Here is a 25920-nt window from a genome sequence, read left to right on the forward strand (position 1 = left end):
CTCCAGTTTCATCATCATCATTATTTGGCGCTAAACCGCCTAAGCGATTTTGTCCGTCTCGTAACAAGTCACATCAGCTATTCCTGTTTAGCTACAAGGGATGCCCATCCTAGTCCACTCGCATAACATGACCTAGCCCGCGAAGCCTTTTTTTTTTATTCGCTGCACTATCGTCATAGCTGCGTAAAACTCATACAGCTCATCACTACATCTCCTTCGATACTCGCCGTTGGCGTAAAATACAGAACCAAAAATCTTCCTGAGAACTCTTCTCTTGAACACTCCAAAAGCTCTCTCGACACCGTTCATGATTCCGAGTCATCCATCAGAACAGGTATGATGAGTGACTTGTAGAGCGTGAATTTTGTTCGTCGAGAGAGGACTTTACTTTTCCATTGCCTACTCCGTCAAAAGTAGCTTTTGTTGGCAAGAGTTATACTCCGTTTGATTTCTAAGCTGTCATTATTTTTTTGCTGTTAATGTTGGGTCGCAAATAGACGAAATACTTCACAGTCTCGAATTTATGTCCGTCAACAGTGACGTGGCTGTCGATTCTTTCTTGAATGACATCAAGTACTTCGTCTTGTCCTCATTTACCACAATACTCACCTTTTCTGCTTATTTATCTAATCCAGAGAAAGCAGAACCCACAAACGTGTTTGTTCAGGCCACTAATATCATATCATCAGCATACGCCAGTAATTGTACGCTCTGTGTGATAAAGCAATCGCACGAAAGTGAGTCGCCTTGTCTGAAGCTTCGTTTGGTTTCGCATGGCTCGGAAGGGTCCTTCCCAATCCATTACGGTGCTGGTGGTATTACTCAAAGTCATTTGGCAGAGCCTTATTAACTTTGCAGGAAACCTAAATTCAGACACAGCAGCATATATAGGCTGCTTTGAAGTCGATGAAAAGATAATGAGTGCCGATCCTCCTACCATCATGAAGGCCTGGTCGAAGGTAATTTTATCAGGTCTAAAGCCGCACTGATAAGGTCAAATCAGTTTGTTTGCTATGGGCTTCCGTCTTTCGCACAGTACGTTAGATGGACCCTCTTATGCTATATGAAGCAGGCAGATTTCGCGACGATTTATCCGGTATGCGGGATCGCCTTTCTTGTTGTTGGGCAGAGTAAACTTACGTTATAAACCGGAGGCATGCGCTCATCCCATCATATTTTGCATAGGATTTGATGCATGTTCTTAACCAACTCTTCGCCTCCATGTTTGAATAGCTCTGCGAGTATTTAATAGAAATGAATCATAACCCATTACGCGATTTTCACATACATCTTATTTCGCACTACAAGGTTATTGACTGAATTGATTTTCAATAGAAACATCGATCAAACGCCATTTAGGAAGAAAAAAATTTAGAAAGAAAAAAAATTTAAAACAAAACTGTAAAAACACCGACTTTTCACCAACAACTTTGCTGATGTTAATTAACAGAGCAGCCAAACCCCTATACACTGAAAAAAATTGTATAACAAAAAGTTTTTATATGTTTGGTGTGTGTGAATTTTGGAATTAATAGCGAGTAATAGAAATGTCCTTTAATAAAGAATGGGAGCCTGAGTTCCTTTTTTTTGCGAAAATTTTGAGTGCGAAGCACAATGTAGATATGTTGTGCTTTGTAACTATGAAAAAAAATTCAAAATACCAGTTGAAACGACATTTGTTCACGTCTCACCAAAACTTTTTTGAAATGGTCAAAGGGGATGAAGAAAGGCTAGAAAAGGTAAAAGCCTTAAAAGAAGAGTTTCTTGAGTATGATGCGAGAAGAATACTTGATGTGATTGAAGACGATGGTCCTCCAAATCATGTCAGAATTTTATACACCAAAGATAATTATGATACGTGCGCATTGAAAGCATCATACACGGCAAGCTTACGTATAGCAATAAGTTTGAAGCCCTTTTCCGATGGAACTTTAATAAAATAAATATGCCAGGAGATGCTTTCATATTTTGGAGTAAATTGAAGGCCAATGGCAAGCGAAATAAACAGGGTAAAACTATCCCGATAAACAGTAACACATTTAAATAATAAATTGATAGGGAAACTGGATGCATGCAGATATTTTTCAATTGCAGTTGATGAGTCTTATGACATAGCAGATACTAGCCAGCTTTTGATAGGTACGTAGTCTTAAAGCATAACGTAATGCTATCACGGGTGAAAAAAATTACATTTCAGTGGAAGTTTGGCAAAAATGTATATTTTAAACCACAAAAAAAATCACCATCGAAAAAATCTTATATACTTCAGAAAATTTCACCCAGCTAGTATATATTTACTAACATCTCACTTATCAATGCTTAGGAATACGCGTTATTGATGATAATTTTTAAATTAGCGAGGAGATATTTGGTATCATGCCACTTTTGAAAATACCAGAGGAATAGATATATTCGACGCTATTTATAAAAAGTTCAATTTGAATCTTGCTTTGACAAAACTATCTGCTAAATGTACAGACGGAGCACCAGCCACGGCTGGTAAGAATAATGTTCTTGTTGGTCAGCTAATAAAAAGGGAATAGTAGTACCTGCATATCACTGCATAATCCACCAAGAAAACTTATGCACTCAATGAAAGCATGCCACTAAAACTATAAATTTAAAAAAATATAAGAGGAGGTCATAACGCACTTACACATAGAAAATTTAAGAAATTTCTGGACGAATGCGAATGTCAATATGGTTATTTGGTAATGTTTACACAAGTAGGGTGGCTGGGTAGAGGAAAATGCTTAAAACGATTTTTTGAAATAAAAAATGAAATACTAGATTTCGTTATATTAAATTTAAAAGACACGGACTTAATAGAAGCTATATCTTCAGAAAATTTTAAGTTTGATTTAGCATTTTTATCAGATACTAAATTAAACACTAAAACATTTTAAACTTATCGTTACAACTATACACATTATGAACTTGTTACTGCGTTTATTCCATTTAACTTAATACATATTCTATGCTTGTTGTATTATTATATGTAGATCTATACATACATAAAATTACTTGAACTGTATCACAATATTATTTACAAAAAAATAATTCGTTTAAAAAAAATATTTAAGTTTTCCTCAGTGCACTTACAATTTTTGTAGTTGTGTTAGTATTTGCACTTCAATACAAAAATTTTTGAGTAGCCCTGCTAATTAAGTTTATAACAAAAGTGTCTTATGAAAGAGGCACTAAATATGTAAAACCCCAATAAGAAGATAAAATAATAATTAACCTTAACAAGATGTTAAGTTATAGCCCAAAATAAACATACGTATTTGGCAGGCTGGTCAATAAACACTTAATAATTATAAGCAATTAGTGTAAATTGTACATGCATGTATGTGTGTACATATATCTACTTAAATGTTGTGTTCACTTAATGAGTATCTTTCTAAAACAGTTATGAAGTATGGCAAATAATTTACCCGGAGTGCTAAATTTTAGGAGGGTGGAACCGTGTGTAGAAGTTCACGAATGTGTGGAAAGCTTCAGACCGCCATTCATTTCGGAATGACCAGAGCTATTCTTTTGGATGGCTGCCACTGAACATCCGTTTTGTATTGAGCTAATGTGAGAATGAGCCAACCTGGCTAGGCGACTCTGACATACTCGGTTGAAGGGCTCCCTGAGGGATTTTTTCATCGACAGCATCTGTCACCAAGAGGTGCGGATGCTAGCGGACGTCTGTCGTAGATTAAGCACCTCGCTATATAAATATGCAAATAATATTTTCATTCCCGCTGAGCGGGTTGTGCGCTGGGCTAGCAACCCGCTACGCCAAACCACACTCCAATGAAAAGCAACAACAAGCCGCGGATGAGAAGACAAGCCTTAATCGATGACGACCATGGCGAACATTTTAAGGACAATGATTTGAGGGCATGCACCTGGCACGTCCGTTCCCTAAGTGGAATTGGTGCAGATTCCCGGCTGGTTAATGTCACCGCTATCCAAGAAATGCGTTGGAAGAAGCAAGGAAGAAAGAAGATTAAAAATTGTGACATCTATTGGAGTTACCATATCAATAGTCGCTGTTTCGTCGTCGGATTCGTGGTGGGAGAGAGACTTTGTTGCCAAGTATTGGCGTTCACGCCTGTGGCCGAAGCTCTCGCAGCTATCTGAATAAAACTAATGTTTGTTAATATATGATTCATGCCCTTGCACCGACAGAGGAGAAAGACGTGCTATCCCCGCCATTATATAAAAGTTCTGCTTGGCAACTTTAACATCGGGGTGGGCAAAGAAGTTGTTTTTGACCCCAAAATCGGAATGTTCAGCCCACAAAATGAAACTTCTGCTAATGGTCTGAGGCTGATTGATTTTGCGGGTGCTCGACACATGATCATATCCAGCACGCGCATAAAACGATACATCATCGGCTGTCCCCAATCGAATACACGCAATCAGATCGACCGCGTTGTGATAGATAGACAGCATGCCTCCAGTCTTTAAGATGCGCGCACGAGCCGAGGACCTAACATCAATTATATCGTGGAAGGTAAAATACGTGTTCGCCTCTGAGGGCCTAAAACCAAGCAAAAATAACACAAGGAAGACTAGACGTGGAAAGGCTGCAATCGCAACAGACTGCCCATGATTTCCCAACTCGACTTTCACACCTGCTCTCTGAGAGCACAAGTCAACCCGACGGAATGCAGGGGCAGTGTGAGCATATCTCCAAAGCACTTTGTACTGCCGCCGAGGAAAAAAATGGTTACCGGAGACCACCGAAAAACAACTGGTACGATGAAACACGCTGTCTACAGCGCTACGTTAAAAGCCAGCGCAAAGAGAAGAATGTGTCAACGCTAAATGAAGTGAGTCGCCTTTTCAGGGAAAAAAAAACCCAGAGGCAGAAAGGCGTGACTGCGAGGAGCTTGAGCTGCTAGCCACCGGGAATAACGAAAATTTTACCAAAAAACTCGGCAACGGCCGGAGAGTTTTAAGTTCTGGGCAAACTCTTGTAAGATCGAAAACGGCGACCTTGTAACCGATGTCCAGAGAGTACTAGGATTATGGAGGGAACACTTCTTTGCTCCCCTAAACGGTGACAGCCATTTACCGCACAAGAATCACGAACCCGATCACGCAATCGATGACGATGGAATAAATGTCCCCTACTCGATTATGACGAAGTCAAAATAGCAATAACCAGATTAAATAACACCAAGGCCGCGAGCGCTGATGGATTGCCAGCGGAGCTAATCAAATACGGCGGCGATGAGTTGGTAAGGTGCATACATCAGCTTTTTTTGCAAAATATGATCGGAAGAATGCATGCCTGATGATTGGAATCTAAATGTTATTTGCTCAGTCCACATGAAAGGGGATACTGCAAACTGCGCCAAATATCGCGATATCAGCCTTCTCAATATCGCATATAAGGTCGCACGAAATCGCACCGTGAATCGGCTGATTGGACCTTATCAGTGCGGCTTCAGACCTGGTAAATCTACCATCGACACACATCCCCTCTTCGTCGATTTTAAAGGCGCTTTCGACAGCACGAAAAGGAGCTGCCAATATGCCGCTATGTCAAAATTTGGTTTCCTCTCAAAACTTATGCGGCTGTGCAAAATGACGTTGAGCAACTACAACAGCTTAGTCGGAATTGGGAAGAACCTCTCCCAGCCGTTCAAAACTAAACGAGGTTTCAGACACGGTGACTCCCTATCGTGCGATTTCTTTAATTTGATGCTGGAGAAAATTATGCTAGCTTCAGAACCTAACCGCTCTGGAACAATATTCTATAAAGCGTGCAATTACTGGCATATGTGGATGACATTGATATCATCGGCCTAAATACCCGCGCTGTTAGTTCTGCTTACTCCAAACTGGAACAAGAAGCATTGAAGATGGGTTTGATGGTGAATGAAGACAAAACGAAGTACCTGCGAACGATTTATGGACCGTTGGCGATGGCGAGCACCGAAGGAGGTTTAAAGATTAGCTGTACGAGCTGTACGCAGACATCAACATAGTCGAGGCTAGGCTATGCCATGTGAATGAAAAGTGACGCTCCGCCTACGAAAGTTTTTTAATCGGAATCCGCCAATGGAAACAGAGGAAAAGGGCGGCCCCACTCTGCTGGAAGGACCAGGTGGAAAATAATTTAAATTCCCTAAGTGTTACCTATTTGCGCGAGTACGAAGAAGCGACTGCGCGCCTTGTTGGACAGCCAAAATGGTTCAAATTAACCGGATATAAAAAAGTACCAGATTTAAAAAAGGAGCGCTCACAACGAACTTTATTCTATAAACAAAAGATTTTGGAAACGAACTTGATATTAAAAGTCTTTGTAATACTTATCTGAAAAATTAAACGGTTAAGCAACTGAAATTCAAATTTTCCACTTAATTGAAATTCGATTTGGTAAATAGCTCATGAACTTAAGTGACTATATGGCTATGGATGTATATATATATGTGAGTTTGCTGAGTAGTATTCATGCATACACTCAGAAAAAACTTGAATGAAATGGCACTTAAGATATTTTATCCTCATTCGCATGGCCAAAATTTCTTCAAAATGAGGAAAAGTTCCTCAATTTGAAGATTTTTTCCTCATTTTGACGAAATTAGGCCATGCGAATGAGGATAAAATTTCTTAAGTGCCATTTCATTCCCATTTTTCTTCAATCGGGAGAAGTTTTTTTCTGAGTGTATATTCTTCCTCATAAAGCCTAAGCTCATTTGACAGCTCCTCTTCAGTTAATCTAACCAATTAATTTTTACTAATTGCGCGTTCCGCTTAGGCCTCACAGCATTCAAGTTTATTGTTGTTAATTTTCACTCATTGCCTGCCATAAACATAAACACAATCCCACTTGTATAACTAAGGCGTTTTCCATTAACCCAATAAACAATTTAGTATATGTCAATTTTAGAAGCATTTGAGTTTTATTCAAGGTCAAACGGGAGTTCCCAAACGCACCGCGTATGACCGTTGACACCGTTCAAACTAAAGGCATGTTTTTAAAACGCTTATATGTATGTATTAGTTTTTCTTGTAGGTTTGTTTGTAACTCTCCTTTGGGGCTAAGAGCTAGTGGCTTGTTACATAGTTAGTATATCCCACCAATTTAAGTAGGTTCGGTGGCCGATTGGCTTACTAGGGTCCAAAAAATCGTGTTCTACGATGACGTATCGAAAAGCAATTTCACTCAAACGATAACTATGAAACTGCTAAAAGATTCGTAAAAATGGGAATAAGTTATGGATCTAATCAGTACTGGTAGCCACCATTTCACCATTTCCCTAATCCAATGAACCATGTCAGAGCTATTGTGATTGAACACTCCCGATTCAAAAAAATACCCGACTCAAAACAAGAACTCGGTTTAAAACAAGCACCGGGTTTTTGAATTACACAGTTATGAAAAGTACGCGCTTCTAAAGAGAGCCGGTTCTGAAGATGTACCTGACTCTAAAGAAGTATCTGGTTCAAAGAAGTACCCGGTTCTAAACTGCACCCTGTTCTAAAAATGTATGAGGCTCTGAAAAAGCGTTCGGTTCTAAAAAAGTACCCGGTTCTGAAAAAGTATCGGATTCAAACAAGTATCCGTTTCAAAAAAAGGACCAGGTTCAAAAAAGTAACCAGTTTTAAAAAATTATCCAGTTACCAAATTTAAAAAAAATTACCCTCTTCTTAAAAAAGACTCGGTTCAAATTAACCGGATATAAAAAAGCATCAGGTTTAAAAAAAATACCTTGTTTTTAAAAAGTACCCGGTTTTTAAAAGGCTCCAGGCACAAACAAGACCAGGTTGTAAAAGTACCCGACTATAAAAAAGTACCCGGTTCTCAAAAAGTATCCAGTTCCAATAAGTACTAGGTTCTAAAAAAATACTCAGCTCTTAAAAAGCACCTGGTTCAAAAGTAGCCAGTACTAAAAATTGCTCCGCAAAACCGCTTACCATCAATCATATTTCTATTTGCCCTAGTCAGCAATCTAAAAGAGTATAAGGTTCTGAAAAAGCGCCCGCTTCTAAACAAGTACCTGGTTCTGAAAAAGTATCGGATTCAAACAAGTATCCGTTAAAAAAAAACGACCGGGTTCAAAAAAGTAACTAGTTCTAATAAAATATCCGGTTACCAAATTTAAAAAATCCGGTCTAAAAAATTATCCTGTTGAAAAGACACGGTTCAAATTTAACCTGATATAAAAAAGTACCAGGTGTTTAAAAATTCCTTGTCTTTAAAAAGCACCCGGCACAAACAAGACCAGTTTCCAAAATTTACCCGGCTATAAAAAAGTATCCGGTTCAAATAAACACACGGTTCAAATAAGTACCCGGTCCTAAAAAAATAACCAGTTCTTAAAAAGCGCCTGGTTCAAAAGTAGTCAGTTCTAAAAAACGCTCCGTAAAATCGCTTAGCATCAAATGAGTATTTTATTTACAATAATTAATGAGTTCACTAAAGAAAGTTCCTGAAATATCCCAAACTCATATTTCCATTTGCGCTAATTAGCAGCTAAGCTGTGAGATCTTTTTTCTATGGTTTATTGGGACTACAAACAGTTTTTTTCTTTTTATTTGCGTAATATGCAAAGATTTTGCTTTTTTAATTTTATTATTACACACACACATACATGCACAAAAACATTAGCGGAAGCGTGTATTTTACAATTTACTCTTAAAGCATTTAAAGTAAATTTTTTTCTCTGCTTTGATTTTTCCTTACACTTTGGTGTTGTCACCTCGTCCGTCATTTTATTGGCGGCCATTAACACTCACTATCTTGGTAGCAGCGCCTTCAGCAGCTGCTAGGCTCTTTAAACTAAGTTTTTTCTCCAATCCTTCGGCTATTGTCATTAGTTGCTAACACTTGTCTGCCAGCCTGTCATTTAATTTGCTGCGTTTGTGGCGCGTTGTCTGCATCATCGTCTGCCTCTTTGTCTGTAGCTACACCATTTGTCCACGGACTGCAGTGTACCAGACGCATCCCCGCCTAAAGGGCATGTACTATACTGGCTACTCCTTAAGTTTTGTTGTATACCCAGTTGGTTGTATGCGTAAAGGATACATTATTTCTTAATAAATAATATTTAGTAACTTGTAAATGGTAAAAAAAAAGTATGCCAAAAAATAATTCCCGCAGCAGTTCAGCCAATACCAGAAGGCTCCGCTACCGGATTATACCGGATTCATTCCGTTTTACCTATAACATTCAATAAACATTCAAGTGCAGCATTCGCAGTGGATAGTAGTAAGTTTATTTTATTTGAGTTATTAACAATGTAGGGGGAACTCTCTCCATGCTACGCAGAGGCTCATCCTCGAAGAGCATCTACATTATGTCGGGCAGCCAGGCAGACCTGCGTGCCGTGCTATCGTACACAATTACATCTAAGCTAGTGGATAACTGCATTGAAATCCTTAATGACCTGGGAGCCAACAACAAGGTTTTCTTAGGATAGGCTCCCGGACATCAGGGACATGAAAGTAATGATCATGAAGATTACCTAGTAAAGCAGGGTGCTATAGCAGCATTCTATGGTCCAGAGCCCTTTTGTGGACTTACAAAAGCATACACGAGGGAAACCATAAGTAACTGGGAAACAAAATAATTCAGCCGTCACTGGATTGACTGCCCAGGGCAAAGACAGTCCAAACTGTTTATACTTCCGGAAACGAAAGTGTGAGCCAAACTCATTAATCTAAGCAGGGAGGACCTACGAACTCTCAGGAGCAACGCCGGGGTTCACATTCTCTGCGAATGCGTCGCTCTGGCAAGGTAGAGACTCTCCCATCTCCATGTGATATGGAGTAAAAAGCATAAGGAAGTACTTAGAAACATTAAAACCCTACACATAAAAAATTGGGCTGTAAGGTCATGCCCAGTAGATTTACACAAAGGTGGCAGTACTTCCAGGCTAATAATAATATCTCCCTCCATGCTACTTTAGTGTGCCCTAGGCTTATTTGTATTTGTAGTGCTAACCCTCCTCCGTTGACCGAGATAAGTTTTGGTATTTTAGGGTTCTGGCGCAGCAGATGAACTACTTGTTCTTCGACTTAACCATCTAGGCTATCGACATCTTTGCTTCTGGGGATCTGCGAGAACCTTCTGCCTTCTCATTCGGGCTGAAGAATAGAGGATTTCCTCGCGGCAAAGCTTTGGTTTACGAATTTTCCTTTACCTGTCTGTCTTCTGTATATCGCAGGCACATGCCAAGTCCCCGTTCTTCTGGTCTTTTTAATACTGCCATGTAGTGTGAGAAGATTATCTTACTCTCTCTACTTCGTACCCTCCTGTAAGCTTCTCCTATGTTCGTAATTAACTGCCGCTTCCTAACCGAGCTCATTAAATATTCATTCCTATCACTTTCTACGCCTTACAAATCGTGTGAACCTCTATCAACTTCAACTATCTACCAATCCTTATCGTCGATTTGTTTAATTTTTTTAAAGCCACACCTGGGTATAAAATATTGTATTCCATGCAAACTTAGTTACTTTTTTCTTGTCATTGGCCACACAATTCCTGCGCAGCTTTTGAGCCTGTTGTTTTATTTATTTCTTGGTTGTTGATATTTGTTGTTGGTGCAGCAATTGCAAGTTTTATTTTAGATATTATTTTTGTTTTTCACTTAATTTTGTTACTATTATTATATCTTTCGCAAATCGCTTTTATTTTAGCTAATTAAACCTCGCCTTATAATTCTCATTTTCATTTTCGTGTTTTTGTTTATTTAGTTTTTATGCCATTCATAGCGACAAAACTGCATTCAAACACGCCAATTGACTTGTGCTTCAACGTCTGAGTGGCTAAAAGGCTGAGAAGCTTGAGTGAATGCTTGTCTCACTTACGAGCTGCGTATACTGTTAATGGAATGAAAGGAAAATGATTTGTCATTGAATTTGGTGCATTATATCGTGGAATTTTCCAAATCTTTATGGCGAGAGTTGTGTTTTCATTCCAGAATTCGTTTGACGTATAAACGGAAGAACCTCAACAAGATGGCAGGCCTTATGTTATAGAATAACTACTATAAGTTTTCCGGGACCTCGCTTATTTGCTGTCTTCAGTCTGGCAACTCTGCTGCCCCAAATAGCTGGAGCTTTGACCTCGCAACGCAGGACATGAACACAGAACGTGCTCAGCCGTTTCTTACTGCAGCTCGCAATTTCCACATCTGATGTTACTGACGAAGCCTAACTTCTAAGCATGTGACTCCAGAAAGCAGTGTCCAGTTAGTATGCCCATTGTGAGCCTTGAGTCTTTCTTATTAGAGACATGAGAAACTTTGTGAATTTTACTTCGAGATACGAGCAACTTTGTGAATCTAACTTCGTAGGATTTGCACACTGTTCAGGCCTTTTCTGCTTGATGGATCATATGCAACTCATCTCTCCTTTTGAGTTCCAGGTACAATATTGTTACGAATATTAGCAAAACTAAGGGGTGCTGCCATCTCTAAGCCGATGCTAAGCAGCGCCTTGCATGCACATCCATAGATCAATCATTATATATCTACATAAACGAATCGTTCATTATGTCTACACCTATGTAGGTAAACGCAGCTGAGAGCAATGGACAAGCACATGCAGATATATAATCTGATATGCTCCTAAAGGTATGCAATTGTGATTGCGGAAGTGTCGCTCAGACATACAAGCGCATGGGGTATGAGAGAAGCTATAAAAATTATACATTTGTAGTTGTAGCTGAGAAATTTATAACTAACTAAGTAATACTATTTTCACGCAGACGGCTTATTGAATAATAAAGGCAATTTTCTACATTAAGACGCTTATTGAGCTCAATCTATTATTATTTCATTAGTAGCTAATCGAATGCCTAATAAAGTCAAAAGCACAATGCAACTCTGTAGGCAGCGTTCCGCTTCCGTTTCCGCTCCTTAGTTATTGGTGTGTTCAGTGCTTAAAAATGTCATTTGTCAAAGCGAATGTCATTGCCTGCATGGCGGAACGATACAAGGTGGCCGCATCGAACAGCTGATTATAACCTTTTTTATTTGATTTGATACATCAACTACCGGCGCAGTACGATTTTGACATTTGTCCATCGAATTTACAAGTTCATGGAATTTTTTTTGTTTTTAGGTATGTCACCATGCTCCCACCTTGTTCCGTTCCGCCATGATTGTCTGTCTCATCCTTCATACTAATCGAGCAGTTACTTCTGTGTGAAAGCAAAAAATTTACGATTTCATTAGCAGGTGAAATGAGATCATTAAGTTTCTGTGTGAAAACAGTATAAAATTCTGGAAGGGCCTAGAAGATGCCACGAGCAAATCACAGAGTATAAAAGCATCAGCGGTAGAGGCGCTATGGGCAGTTTTCAGTTAAGCACGCTATCTGTCGGGCAATAGATCAGTTTCATTTAAGCTATCAGTGAGTTGTGTTATTAAGCCATTCCATTATTCAATATTGGAGTTATTTATTCAACAGTTTAGTGATACGAACTTAGCAAAAGGGCAAATAAGAGGATTTGCAGTAAATTCGTTACAATATTTATTTGCTAATATTGCATGTAAGTGTGTCAAGTATTTTTGAGGAGCTTTCAGGCCATTTTTTTGAGGCGAAAAAGAGTGTCCTTTTTTTATATACGCGTTTAGGTACTATTCGAAGCTTCTTCGTCGAGTCTACTATAAAGTTGGCTAATACTCGTGTGTCTGTGATTTTGTTACAGCTCCGGAAAAAATCGCAGTAGATTTTAACGACACCTTGAAACGAGACTGATCTGTTTGCAATCACGTTTGCCAATATGTAATAGCAGACTCAAACCCAGTACCACAAAAGTAGTGGCATAACAGCTTAAGTTATAGTTATATAAGAATTGATTCCTATTGTTTAGGTATTTGTTCTGATTTAGTTACAGTCACTGATAAAAATCGTGATATATTTGACCAATCGACCAATGACGACCAATCAGAGAATATATTTCAAAAATGCCTTATTATATCCGGATTTGTTTCAAGAACGCTCAGTCTCAGAATTCGGTTAAAGAATGCCTTATCTAAAATTTGTTTACTAACGCCCAATCTTACGTCAAACTGTATTGAAGTTATGCTTAGGTAGGGAATTTTTGAATAAAATTATGAAGCAGAGCTTTCGATAGTGGAAGTCCCAATCCGTTTGGGAGAAATCAAGACAGGAGTTTCATATATTCCATCAAGCAGAAACGGTGCGGACTGAAAACATTTTAAGATCATGTGCAAATCCTACACCATTAGGCTCACAAAGTTCCTCATATCTTTAAAGACTCACGGAAACTGCCTTCTGGCGTCAGATCTCGTGGCAACTATTAAACAAGGTCCTAGAAAAATTCGAGTATTTGACCAAAGGACGGAGTTAGTTCATAATATTTGGTCGGAAAACAAATTCTGGTAACACTATGGACACATTCAGTCAATGTGAAGTCTTTGGTGACCGGCCAGTTAAACCTAGCCTAACCTAGGGCGTTCTGCATACAAACTCTAAAATTGGGCGTCTTTCAAATGTTGTCTTATCAAGAGTTTTCAAAACCTCAGCCGAGATGGGATAATACTCAGCAATTCATATTTTTGGTCAAGTACAGTAGACCCCTTGAAGAAAGCCGATTAATACCGAACTACAAGTTTCGAAAAGGAAAAGAAAACTTTGTTGTATGCGTTAAATAAAACGGCCTTTTAGCTCCTCAAAAATTCATAAAACCCTTACGTCTTAAACATCATCTCCGCTTCCATTTCTTTATCTTTATATTTGTCTTGCTCTTTCTATTCTTTCTTCTGCCTTTGTTCTCTTCCACATTCTAATTGCACGGTTTGTCAACTACAGCCTTTGTTAAGGAACTTTAAAAATGTTACCAGAAATTAGATTTCTGCTTTGAAATTTATGACCCTCAAATATTTTCAAATTCCATTTACCTCCTATTCTGATCAGTTATTTTTAGACTTAAAAAAATATAGTTTTTTGTGAATTTACCCTGGTGTTATCACATTCTTAATTGATAAACAACGTAATTCCGTTGTATATGTTCCTAAACAAACATACATGTTAACTTATGTACATTAGGGTGGTACTTGAGATAATGACAACACCTTCTTTGAAGATACCTGGCAGCGAACTAGCGCAAAATTATATCATTAAGAGACGGTACTAGTTCTAATTGTGTCCCCTCGCAGTGCTGTCAAGCGACACCTTTAACATTGTGATGCCGTAAGAAATTGCAATCGGTCCCCTTTGTAGACCTTTTAACGGGTTTTAAACTTGTTCAGTCGAAGATGGTTTTGTAATAGTCGCTGCCATTGAAAAAATTTAATTTAAATTAATATAAATATGAATGCAAGGAGCGATAACCTCCGAAGAGATTTTTGGCGGAGCTTCTCTTCCAATTTGCGTCGTGCTCCTTTAAATGTTTCCTATAAATTGGAAGGACGGGACCCATACCGACTCCGAACAGCATCTGCATGGCAGATGAGTTTTCACTGAGAAGCTTTTCATGGCAGAAATACGCTCGGAGTACTTGTCAAATCACTGCCGAGTGGCGACCCTGTCCCGAAACTGTAATTGGTAGTCCAAAATATTCTTGATTACCAACTGTGGCTCCTTGTATTAAGCGTAGGTATATGTATATGCTTCTAACGTTAGTACCTTCCTCTTTGGGCTCAAAAGAGTGAGTGCAAACCCACTTTAAAAATTATCAACTGTTATACACAAACGACAGGTATCTCCCTAGCCAACATTTTGTCAACCATTTACTCAACAGGTATACTACGGCGTCACAATTTGGAAATGTGATCAATCTTTTCTTTGACCTTCCGCATAAGAATATTTGAAATATTTATGCTTAGGTAAGTAAAGAAACTGTTTACCCTTGTGGGCGGACCAAGGGAAAACTTTGTTGCCAACATTTCAACGATGAACACCGCATTACTCCGAAGAGTATGTTATATTGTCTGATTCGAGGGCAAAAGTGACGGCATTACTCCGAAGATAATGCTTTATTATCAACTTCAGCGAAGAAGAGACTGCATAGCTTCATTAAGTATGCTTTATTATCAACTTCACCGAAAGTGAACTCATCGCATTAAGGAAAGACCCAAATGCGATATGATACCACAGTTCCCGCAATTTTTCCGATTCCTCATAGCAGGAGACAAGACCTGGGATCCAAGGGGTTGAAAAGCGCAATACAAAGCTTTATAGCTTCAAAGCTTCAAAGCTTCCAAGCCCAGAGCCTTCGCGAAGAGTCTTTATTGTTAATAAAATAACAACAACAGGAGAGCATCTTGCGGTACATTGTATCAGGTCACGACTGGCTTGTCCTGCACCTCGGGGTACAGTTTTGATTGGCTATGCTAGGGTAAAGCGATGTCCGCGCCTGCATTGCCCCCTTTCGAGTAAACACCACTCCCGGGTCGGATAGCCAGATTAGTAGGCGTCACTAATTAGATGACGAAAATTTGCTACCATGATATTATGATCGCCTTTTACGAACAGTATATCTACCACGGGCATATTTCTGACACCTTGCCAGTAGGGGGAGCCCGTATAGCATATATCCGATCTAACATTAAGTAGGTTTTGATGATTTGTATGGAAACAAAGATGCTTTCATATAAGTTACTGGACAACCTAGGCCGCTGTCGTTATACCAACCTACAGAGAAACCTTTTAAATGCATCAATTGCACAGTGTGCGAGAGCAAAGTCAGATCAAAGCAAAAAAAAAGGAACACCATTCCAAATTTCTATGAAACTATATACACATACATACACCACAAAACAACTCAATAAAAGTATAAAGGTGTCAAGTATACAGCTATTAAATAACAATCCATATAATCATATTACCTCACTTAGCCCCCCTCACGACCACCAACCTACGTCAACGTAATTCTTTTGTTGAAAAACAATACAACTTAAACAAAATGCCCAATTTATCAATTGTACACAATTGCGTCTCAAGTAAGTACTAAAAAAATATAGCAGGAAATCTCAGGCGACAAAAAACACGCAAATATGTTTCGCAACTGCAAAGAGATGAAAACAGTTTTAGTCTTACAACAACCGTGTCCGATAATAGAGAAATCAATCGTGCAAGGGTCAAGTCGAAGAAAACGACGGTTAAATTTCGAAAAATTTATAATTTTATGAAATAAAAATGTTTTGGAATTTTTTTCAATTTCCAAATTCGCATCTAACGTGAAATGATGGATAAAATTCGTAGATGTGTTTATTTGTTCGGTGTGATTATTGTTATTTTATGCATTTTCATGGAAGCCATTGAGGCGGGTAGGTCTCTAGTAGTGATATATGATTACACATTATAACACATACAAGCGCACAGTTTAAATTTTTCGCGCTCCACACGCATTTTCTGAGATTCCGGGTCTTAAAAAACAATATTTGCAAACAAAATCTGGATTTCTGAAATGCATAAACAAACTGTGAACGTATTATATAGCTCATATTATTTTCAGTGCGAGTCTAAAAACTCCAGTTAAAGTTGACTAGAGTTTAACCCTGCTACTTCGGCTGCTTAAGCTCAGATTGTACAATTCAATACAAAATTGGAAAAACTTGCAATCGATTTTTGAGTAACTTCCCGTAGGTATAGAGTCTTAAAACTTAACGCTTCCAGCCGAACGGTACCTATATGTCCCGGTATATGTTTGAGGATACCCAGACTGGAAATTAAGTGACTAAAATGGACTTAGCTCACCTCATTTCGTAGTTTATAGTACTCTTAACGGTACACTCAGAAAAAAACGCCGTTCTAAAATCCAGCACCACCGGACTCAATTCAAGCTTTTCATGTTCCTACTTTTTTGTTCTTGAAAAACGAACGACCTGTTCTCAAAACAACAACCGTGTTCTTGAACTGACAATGTTGACAATGTTCTTAAATTAAGTTCAAGAAAAAAGTAACGGTATAATTCGTGTGTACTACAATGTTAAATACAACATTTGGCACAATCTATCAAGCAGTTGTAGTGGCCCAGCGTCTATGATGTTGCGGTTGCGATCGTGTGGCGCGAGATTGATCACCGTGAAACTCTAAGTTTTTTAAAACAATTTTTTTATATTCTAGTTTTTTAACTCTTATTTTTCGTTTAGTTCCATGCACATATGCACAGGCAATTCTCAATCTTGTTATGCAATGTTTTAAATATATATTCAGATTGCATCATCAAATAAGACGAATTTCTCAGTAAGAGAAACATACGAAAAAATGCATATTATGCGTTTTTTCTAACATTTTTGGAATTTTAATAATAATTTTTTTTGTTATTAATATTTTTTATTAATGACAAAAAAATAAATGGTATCTTCCCACTCACACCAATGATCAAGCATACACCGTTCTTGAGTTGAAACCGAAAAATGTTAAATCGACCACAAATCGGTTTCGAAGCGTGAGAACGAAGTCTTAAACCAAGCCCAAGTAGTGCTTGAAAGAAGGTTCACACATCAATACCAAGGTTGTCATAAAATACGAACGGTGTGCTGAGAAAAACTGTTCTTAAAACAAGCCCATCGGTCACGAGTTAAGAAAAAACGTACTTAACAGACTTTTGTTCTTAATTTTGAACTTGTTTCGTTCGTTTTAGAACGATTTTTCTCTGAGTGTACTACTTATCGGAGTAAATAAGTCCCATACAAAAATACGATCGGGAAGTATTATCTCAGCGCTTTTTTTTACCCGAATCGCATCGTGAAGCGATAGAATGCAGCGGTTTACCTGATCGAAAGGGTTAAAACATACTGCAGAACCCGATGACAATGCAATAAGTAAAAAATACTTTCTTCTTATTTATGTTAAAGGAAAAATACAAAATTTTACGGTTATGGTAACTAAGAAAATTGTCTGAATTTCACTTCTTCATTAGCCAGCTTTTCGGGTACCGAGCTTTGAAGACGAATATACCTGCATTTGTACTGCTGTTAAGGCAGATGTCTCTATTTACTTACCCATTTGAATGACAAGCACCCGAGAAGCTAGCTGATGAAGAAGTGAGATTCGAAAACATGCCCTATTAACCATCGCTAAGTGAACCTTTGTATTTCTTTGCTAATATCAGTAACAAGAAACATTTTATTTAAAAATGGCCTTTGCCACTAATGGGAAAAACTTTCGCTTGGTGGAGAATTTAAAAAGCCCATCTGAACTTGGAAATATTGCTGTTGATTTTTAAGTAACTTTACGTTAAGCTAGTAACTTGAAAGTGTGAACATTGCCTGGAAATATATATAAAATGCAATACTGAAGTAAACAAATCTACCAAATGAAACAGGTAATGAGATATTATAAGATCTTTAGAAAATCCATACCATGTGGAATTTTGCGCACGACTTTTAAGTTGATCTACAGAATTCACTTAAATCAGGACACCTTGTTCAATAAAGCACGCCAGATATACATTTATAGCAATAGCTGAAGCTAAGTGAGAGGCTTAACCGAAAGCCTTTATTAACCTGTTTTTCCCAATGCATAATGGCTTCCTCATGAGTGTATTAACATCACCCATCCAGCAAAAACTTCGAACTATCATTTGCGGTGTTTTAGAGAATTTGAGATATACCGGCTTATGATGAGTAACTCGGTTTCGAACTATCAAAATTTAACTTGAGAAAGATGTCGAAAAAGAAGATAAAAATCTTGAAGAACGTGTTCATTTACGGTGGGGATCAGCTTTGGGTTTTGGGTTAATCAAAAAGTCTTACGTTAAGCAAAGATTCATCAAGAAAGAGTCTTCGAAATCGCAACCACTTTAATGCTGTTAGCCCTAATTTCGAAATAGTAAAGGACTGCGTTTATAAGAGAACCACTTTTGCCAACTACTTTGGACTTCGCACTCAAAAACACGTTTGCACATTTGGACGCTCATCGGAACAATGAACGAAAATGCAATGACGAAATCCGGCGAATGACGCAAGGTTTCATGACCGATCGCAGAGTACACTTAAGTTAATTTTTTTAATTGCTGAGCAGCAATGATGAGGCAGATAAGATTGTAGTGGAGGCAGTTTCTCTTAGTATGGGCAGGGCTCCACCCACTTATCGAAACTTGTATATAGCCTATGTTTGAACCATCGGAATATAACAGTCCGGTTGGCTTACAACATTGTTCTATGGAATTTGGGGTCGCCCTGTACTCCGAGTGTATTTCTGTGAAAAGTTTCTCAGTGAAAGCTCATCTTTCTTGCAGATGCGGTTCGGAGTCGGCATAAAACAAGTGGGTCCCGTTCCGAAAATTTGTGGAAAAATTAAAAAAAGGAGCACCACGCCAATTGGAAGAGGTTATCGTGCTTTACATTTATTTTTATTTATTTGCCAATCTGCTCAAGCATGGAATTTTTTTAGTACAGATGTCCAGATTTTTTTACACACCTTGTATTTTATATTCAATCTCTCGGAAATCGTGTGTGTCGCGACAAAATTTAATACTTTTTCATATACCATAGATTCTGTAGGCGATCTAATAAACCTTTATATGTGTACTATTTGATGTACAAATAGCAGAGATATTGAGATCCAAGCAAGAAGTCTAATCACAACATACAATGAAGTATTGTGTGTCAAAAAGATTTATTGATTTCAGTATTGACCCGACATCGATTGCGGAGCTTCATACTTTTTTTTATTTGAAATAACTAAAATTATAATTTGTATCTTCTTTAGGTTGGAGCGCCCAATGTTGGAAGAAGCATAATTCCGGTTCCATACAGACACCTGATGGTGAATTTAAACGTCCATTTGGTATTCTTTGTACGTATCGCTGTATGCTGTGGTTTCCACCAATGTAAGTACAAATCGTTCTTTAAAGTGTTTGTTGTATTAGAGGGCAAAAGTAATATGGAACTTAGAAAATGCGCAGCAGCTATCCAGAAATTTGGTGTTTTTATAAAACTGCCATAAAATTACTAAATGTACTCGATCCTCATTCGTTATTGAGCAGATTTTTTCTAGAACGAGCACTGGAGGAAGATGAAAATGAGAATTGTATGCAGCTTATTCTGTTACTGATTTTGAACACTCGAAACCTTGTGACTATAATCTCCAGATATTGCTATCTCTTTAAAGAAAGTGAGATGAGCAGCTCTCAAAGGTTCCACAGCATACGATTTTTGGTCCTCAAAGAAGCATTTTGTGCTTCTATTACATATATTAACTTTTTCAGACCAGTTATTTCTAATTGTTTTAGCACCCTTATATTAGCTTCACTTGTAAGAAATAATAAAAAACAAGTAAGGACAGGACTGTCTTCGGCTGTGCCGAGGACTTCATACCTTTCATGAATGGGGCTGAACAATAATCTTATCCCGTTTGTAATCTCCAGATAATCGGATGTACAAGATAAGAAATATATAGTGAACAGATGTACATACCTAAAGGATTTTTAAGATAAATATAAAATAAAAAATGGCAAAAAACCCCCTTATCTGAACGATCGGTTATATGGGATATATATTATATAAAGCTCCGATCGAAATGATTTTTATAGGAAATCTTCTACGATATATTAGAATAAATATCACCAAGTTTAACGCTTTTATATTGGAAATTCAGGGAGAAAATGCCAAAAATCTTTCTATCTGAACGATCGGTTGTATGGGATATATACTATATATAGCTCCGATCAAAGTGATTTTTTCAGAAAATCTTCTATAATATATTAAAATATATATCACCGAGTTTCACGTTTATACTTTCTAAATTAAGGGAGAAATGGCCAAAAATCTTTCTATCTGAACGATCGGTTGTATGGGATATATACTATATATAGCTCCGATCAAAGTGATTTTTTCAGAAAATCTTCTATAATATATTAAAATATATATCACCGAGTTTCACTTTTATACTTTCTAAATTAAGGGAGAAATGGCCAAAAATCTTTCTATCTGAACGATCGGTTGTATGGGATATATACTATATATAGCTCCGATCAAAGTGATTTTTTCAGAAAAACTTCTATAATATATTAAAATATATATCACCGAGTTTCACATTTATACTTTCTAAATTAAGGGAGAAATGGCCAAAAATCTTTCTATCTGAACGACCGGTTGTATGGGATATAACTATATATAGCTTCGATCGAAGTGATTTTTTCAGAATATCTTCTAAGATATATTAGAATATATATCACCGAGTTTCGAGTTTGCGGCAGGAATGACCAAAATCGTCTTTTCTGAACGATCGGTTGTATGGGAGATATATGTTATAGTGGTCCAATCCTACCGGATCCGACAAATGTCTAATATAATGCAAAAATACATCCTTGTGCCAAATTTCATTGATATCTCAAAATTTGAGGGACTAGTTTGCATACAAACAGACAGACGGACATGGCTATATCAACTCAGCTCGTCGCCCTGATCAATTCGGTATACTTAATGGTGAGTCTATCTTCTATATTTCTCAACGTTACAAACATCGGACCTAAGTTAATATACCACTTCATGTTCACGAAAGGTATAAAAAATGTTGCGCATACGCACTGGTACCCGTCTTTTCAGGAAGTTTTATTGTTAACAGATGCAATCCAAAACTAAATTTTTTTGGAAAAACGCAAACAAAAATTTTTTCATAGAGTTCCATTATAAAAACAAGTAAGGAAGGCTAAGTTCGGGTGTAACCGAACAATACATACTCAGCTGAGAGCTTTGGAGACAAATTTTGGAGTTGAATGTTGACATAATTTAATTATGTGTGAACTGGAATCATGAAACGACCCTATTGTGCGAAAACAAGTTTTGGAGAAAAACGCGTTTAAAGTTTTTGTTTAGCTTGACTCTGTGTAGCGGCTGGCCGTTGTGAACGAATTTTGTAATTAAGATGTATTTACATTCCCGACAACAAACTTGAAACTTGGACTATAGTTCAGAACTCGATGACAACGCAAAAATAAAAATAAAACCTGCGATAGGTGGCGCATGGATCGAAATATTTCAAAAAATCGTATTTGTGGTCCGATTTGGCTTTAAATGCGATTCGTGTTCCATTGTTCCATTGGATAGGGCGCTAAATTTCCTATAAGAATCACTCAAAAAGTGAACAACGGCATTTTCGCACAATAGGGTCGTTTCATGATTCCAGGTCACATATACTGTAAAGATATTCAATTTTTTGTTAAAACTTTCGTCATCCGTTTGAGCTAATTATTATTTAGAACACATATAGTAATAGGAGTAACGTTCCTGCGTCATAAGGCCAACTCACTTACCATGTTTCATTGCCTTATCCGTCTTTGGTAATGAATTATCGGACTTTTCAAGTTTTTCGCAATTTTCGATAAAAAGTGAACGTGGTTATAGTCCGATTTCGCTCATTTTAAACAGCGGGACAGACGGACGAACATGGCTAAATGAATATCTTTTTTTGCCCAGATCATTTTGATATATAGAAGTCTATATCTATCTCGATTAGTTTATGCCGTTACGGAGTAGCAGTTTGCGAACAAAATTAATATACTCTGTGTGCTCTGCTCAACTGAGTATAATAAGACTCAAAGGCATCTCTGTTGATCTTTTTGAGCATTCTATAAATTTCAGACTTATTTATAGAAACCTGTTGCCATTTGCTTACTGTAATTAGGTATCCATTTTTCAATTTCTATTCTCTCATATAAGTAGATATGTTACATCAGCTTAGAAATTCATTACTCATGTCTGTCCGTCCGCCCGTCTATCCGTCCGTCCGTCCGTAAACACGATATATTTATATTTATTTTTGGGCACTTATCTCTGATCGCTATTTAAAATGAACGAAATCGGACTATAACCACACCCACTTTTTCCATATCGAAAATTTCGAAAAACCGAAAAAGTGCGATAATTCATTACCAAAGGCGGCTAAAACGATGAAACTTGGTAGATGGATGGACCTTATAACGCAGAATAGAAAATTAAAACAATTTTGTACAATGGGCGCGGCACCACCCACTTTTAAAAGATGGTAATTTCAAAGTTTTGCTAGCTGTAATTTAGAAGTCGTTCAAGATATCATGATGAAATTTGGCAGGAACGTTACTCCTATTACTATATGTGTTCTAAATAGTAATTAGCTCAATCGGATGACGAACACGCCCACTTAAAAAACATTTTTTTTAAGTTAAAGTTTAACAATAAATTTAATATCTTTACAGTATATAAGTTCGGTTTCAGTTTGGTCGTTAAAACAAACTTCTGGTAACACTACGGACTCAATCAGTCTATGTGAGGTCCTCATGGACCGGCCAGTTCAACCTACCTACCTACAGTATATAAGTTAATTATGTCAACATTCATCTCCAATAATGATATGGTGCAACAAAATACAAAATTGGTGAGCTGATCCGATTGATCATTGTTGTAAAAACGTTGGCGATAAAAGTTTATTAAAATATATTGGCGCAATATCGGTTAATAAATTGACCCAGTCTAATAAACATATCTTTAAAAATCGGTGATTTGTCTTTTGTAATAATCTACCGTTGTGTTGAAGTTCTGTCTGTTTGGCAAATTGCTTCTCGTAATACGAACTAATAATTTCTCTCTTCGTGTTATCTGGCACGGAATGACCCTTATGGACAGACATACGTTTATATGTTTTTCGAATATTGAAAACTTAAAACTGCATACGAATAGTTGAAAATATTAGGTTTTTGAACGATTACGACTCTAGACCAGTATGGCTCTTTATACTGAAAGAAAAGACTGGTAAGATCAACCGAAATTTCTGCCAATTTCTATACATCGTTACAAGATGTTGAATCAACTTCGAACAAATCGTTGATTCGTAATTGACCATTTTAGTAGTCAAATGAACAAAAAAAGTTGTTGCGACAGCTATGTACGAATGTACCTATGTTGCGGCATTTGCAAGGCAGATGAGTTTTCACTGAGATCTTTTCATGGCAGAAATACACTCGGAGTGCTTGCCGAACAGTGCCGAGGGGCGACCCCGCTTAGAAAAATGTTCTTCTAATTGAAAAATCTTATTTCTAAAATTTTTATGTTTCTTTTCCCCTGGTGTGAACCCAGGGTGTTCGGTGTGGTAGGCGGAGCACGCTACCATCACACCACAGCGGCCGCCGTACACATACGTAAATATGTGCATACATATCGTACACAGCATATATAAGTACAAGGTAGAGAGCGCAGTGAGCGTAAAATTCTCTGAAATTTGTTCATGTATTGACTGTTGATCTCTGTTGAAATGACCAGTGAGATCAGTTGTGCTAACAAAAAAATCAGTTAGATTGGTTAGGAATCTGTAACTTTTACAGAATTTTGTTAATTTGAGAGCGACTATTTCTCTTCTGTTGAAATGACTAAACTAATTTGTTTGCTTAACAAAGAACTCGGTTGAATTAACCATAATTCGATCAATTTCACCGAATCTCCGTTAAGTCAAGAACAATAGAACGGATTTGTTGATTTTACTAGCACAATTTCTTTCAGCGTAAACCAGGGAGTTCCCGTGTAAAAGCTAAGATACATAATCGCATCTTATATTTTGTATATTTTTGCTTTATAATTCCTTTTTATCTTTTTCCCGTTCTTTTTTATTTACAGCTATCCATATTGTGAGTTCATTTTCGATCTTCGAATGTCGAGACATTTTACCTCTTTTCCCGATTGCTATGAAGTACGCTGTAATGAGACCTTCACATTTATGGGTGACTAATTGATTACGCATCTTTGCATAAATACATATAAACATTATTAAACAGAATTGCACATTTAAAAAAAAAACAACTATTATTTTAATATATTTATATTCAAAAATAACATTAAATAAATGTTAAAAAGTTTGCTGAAAGTCTTTGAATGTCGTTCACGTGCATAAACAGAAATTACTTTTAGTTTTGGTACAATGAAAATTTTTAAGTACCTACATCACCTTCTTATAACGCCCGCCCCACTTCAAAAGTATTCACGTACATACAAATATAGTGGCATGACTTTGGCAAGGTGACTTGAAAAGTTTTAACTTTAAAGTTGCAGACAAACAAAAACATTAAAAACAACAATTAAACGTCTCAGACATGTCTGCCATGCTGATAAGCTAGTAAAACTATTTTTAACATACATACACACTTACAAATGTACACGCACATGGCTAACAGCGCTAGTACTCTGATCAAGCAAAATCGTAGTAATTAGCTAAATAAAGAGTAGTCAAAAATCTCAGATAGTAGATTCTAGATATTTAAGAGGTGTGTTGAAAAATTATCGCAAATTTTGTGTTTTTTTTCAAAAATTATTTGTTTATTCATGAATATCTATTTTGTCCCTTTCAAAGTAATCCCCATGAGATTATACACTTATGCCAACGGTTTTTCCAATCTTCGAAGCACTTCAAAAAATCATTTTTTTATCTTGTTAAGTTCATCCTTCGACGCCGTATTTATCTCGTCAATTGTAGCGTAGTGTCGTCCTTTCATGGGCCCCGTTCGGTTTAGGGAACAAGAAAAAGTCACAGGGGGCCAGATCTGTGGAATACGGTGGCTGCGGCATTATTAAAGTGTTGTTTTTGGCCAAAAAGTCGCGCTGAAATTGAGCAATTTTGGTACGAATTTCTCTGCAACCCGTCTTATACCCAAATCATTGATAGAAATCGAATGGCGCGAGCCAATCGATATGTCTAGGTCCACAGCAACTTCTGTAATGGTGACTCGACGATTGGCCAACAAAATTTTCTTCACTCACTTTTCTGCTCGGGCGTTCGGCACGCTCTTCGTCGTTCACATCTTCTCGGCCTTCTGAGAACATTTTGTACTACCGTTAAACGTTACTTTGGTCCATAGCTTCTCCGTATGCCACAGTCAGCATTCGGAATGCATCCGCGCACTTAATTTCGTGTTTTACACACAATCTGATACAGGTTCTTTGACCCATTTTTTTGGAATCGAAGACGAGCCAAAACACGTGCAAGCAAAGCAACTGTCAACAATTAAGTAAACATTCA

At 37.4% G+C, this 25920-nt stretch overlaps 1 protein-coding gene and 1 long non-coding RNA gene across 2 annotated transcripts in view; one reads left to right on the forward strand and one right to left on the reverse strand.

Annotated features, from left to right (window-relative positions):
* The window catches only part of LOC137248308 (uncharacterized), a 305162-nt gene that overhangs the window by 34428 nt on the left and 244814 nt on the right, over nucleotides 1-25920 (reverse strand). The window lies entirely within an intron of this gene.
* Nucleotides 16032-24763, forward strand: LOC137248307 (uncharacterized). Its single transcript, XM_067779178.1, has 3 exons — nucleotides 16032-16256; nucleotides 19648-19768; nucleotides 24525-24763. The coding sequence occupies exons 1-3, from the start codon at nucleotides 16172-16174 to the stop codon at nucleotides 24634-24636; spliced, it is 318 nt and encodes a 105-aa protein (XP_067635279.1). The 5' UTR covers nucleotides 16032-16171; the 3' UTR covers nucleotides 24637-24763.

Source organism: Eurosta solidaginis, chromosome 4 (assembly GCF_040869045.1).
Source record: "Eurosta solidaginis isolate ZX-2024a chromosome 4, ASM4086904v1, whole genome shotgun sequence".
NCBI classification, from domain to species: domain Eukaryota; kingdom Metazoa; phylum Arthropoda; class Insecta; order Diptera; family Tephritidae; genus Eurosta; species Eurosta solidaginis.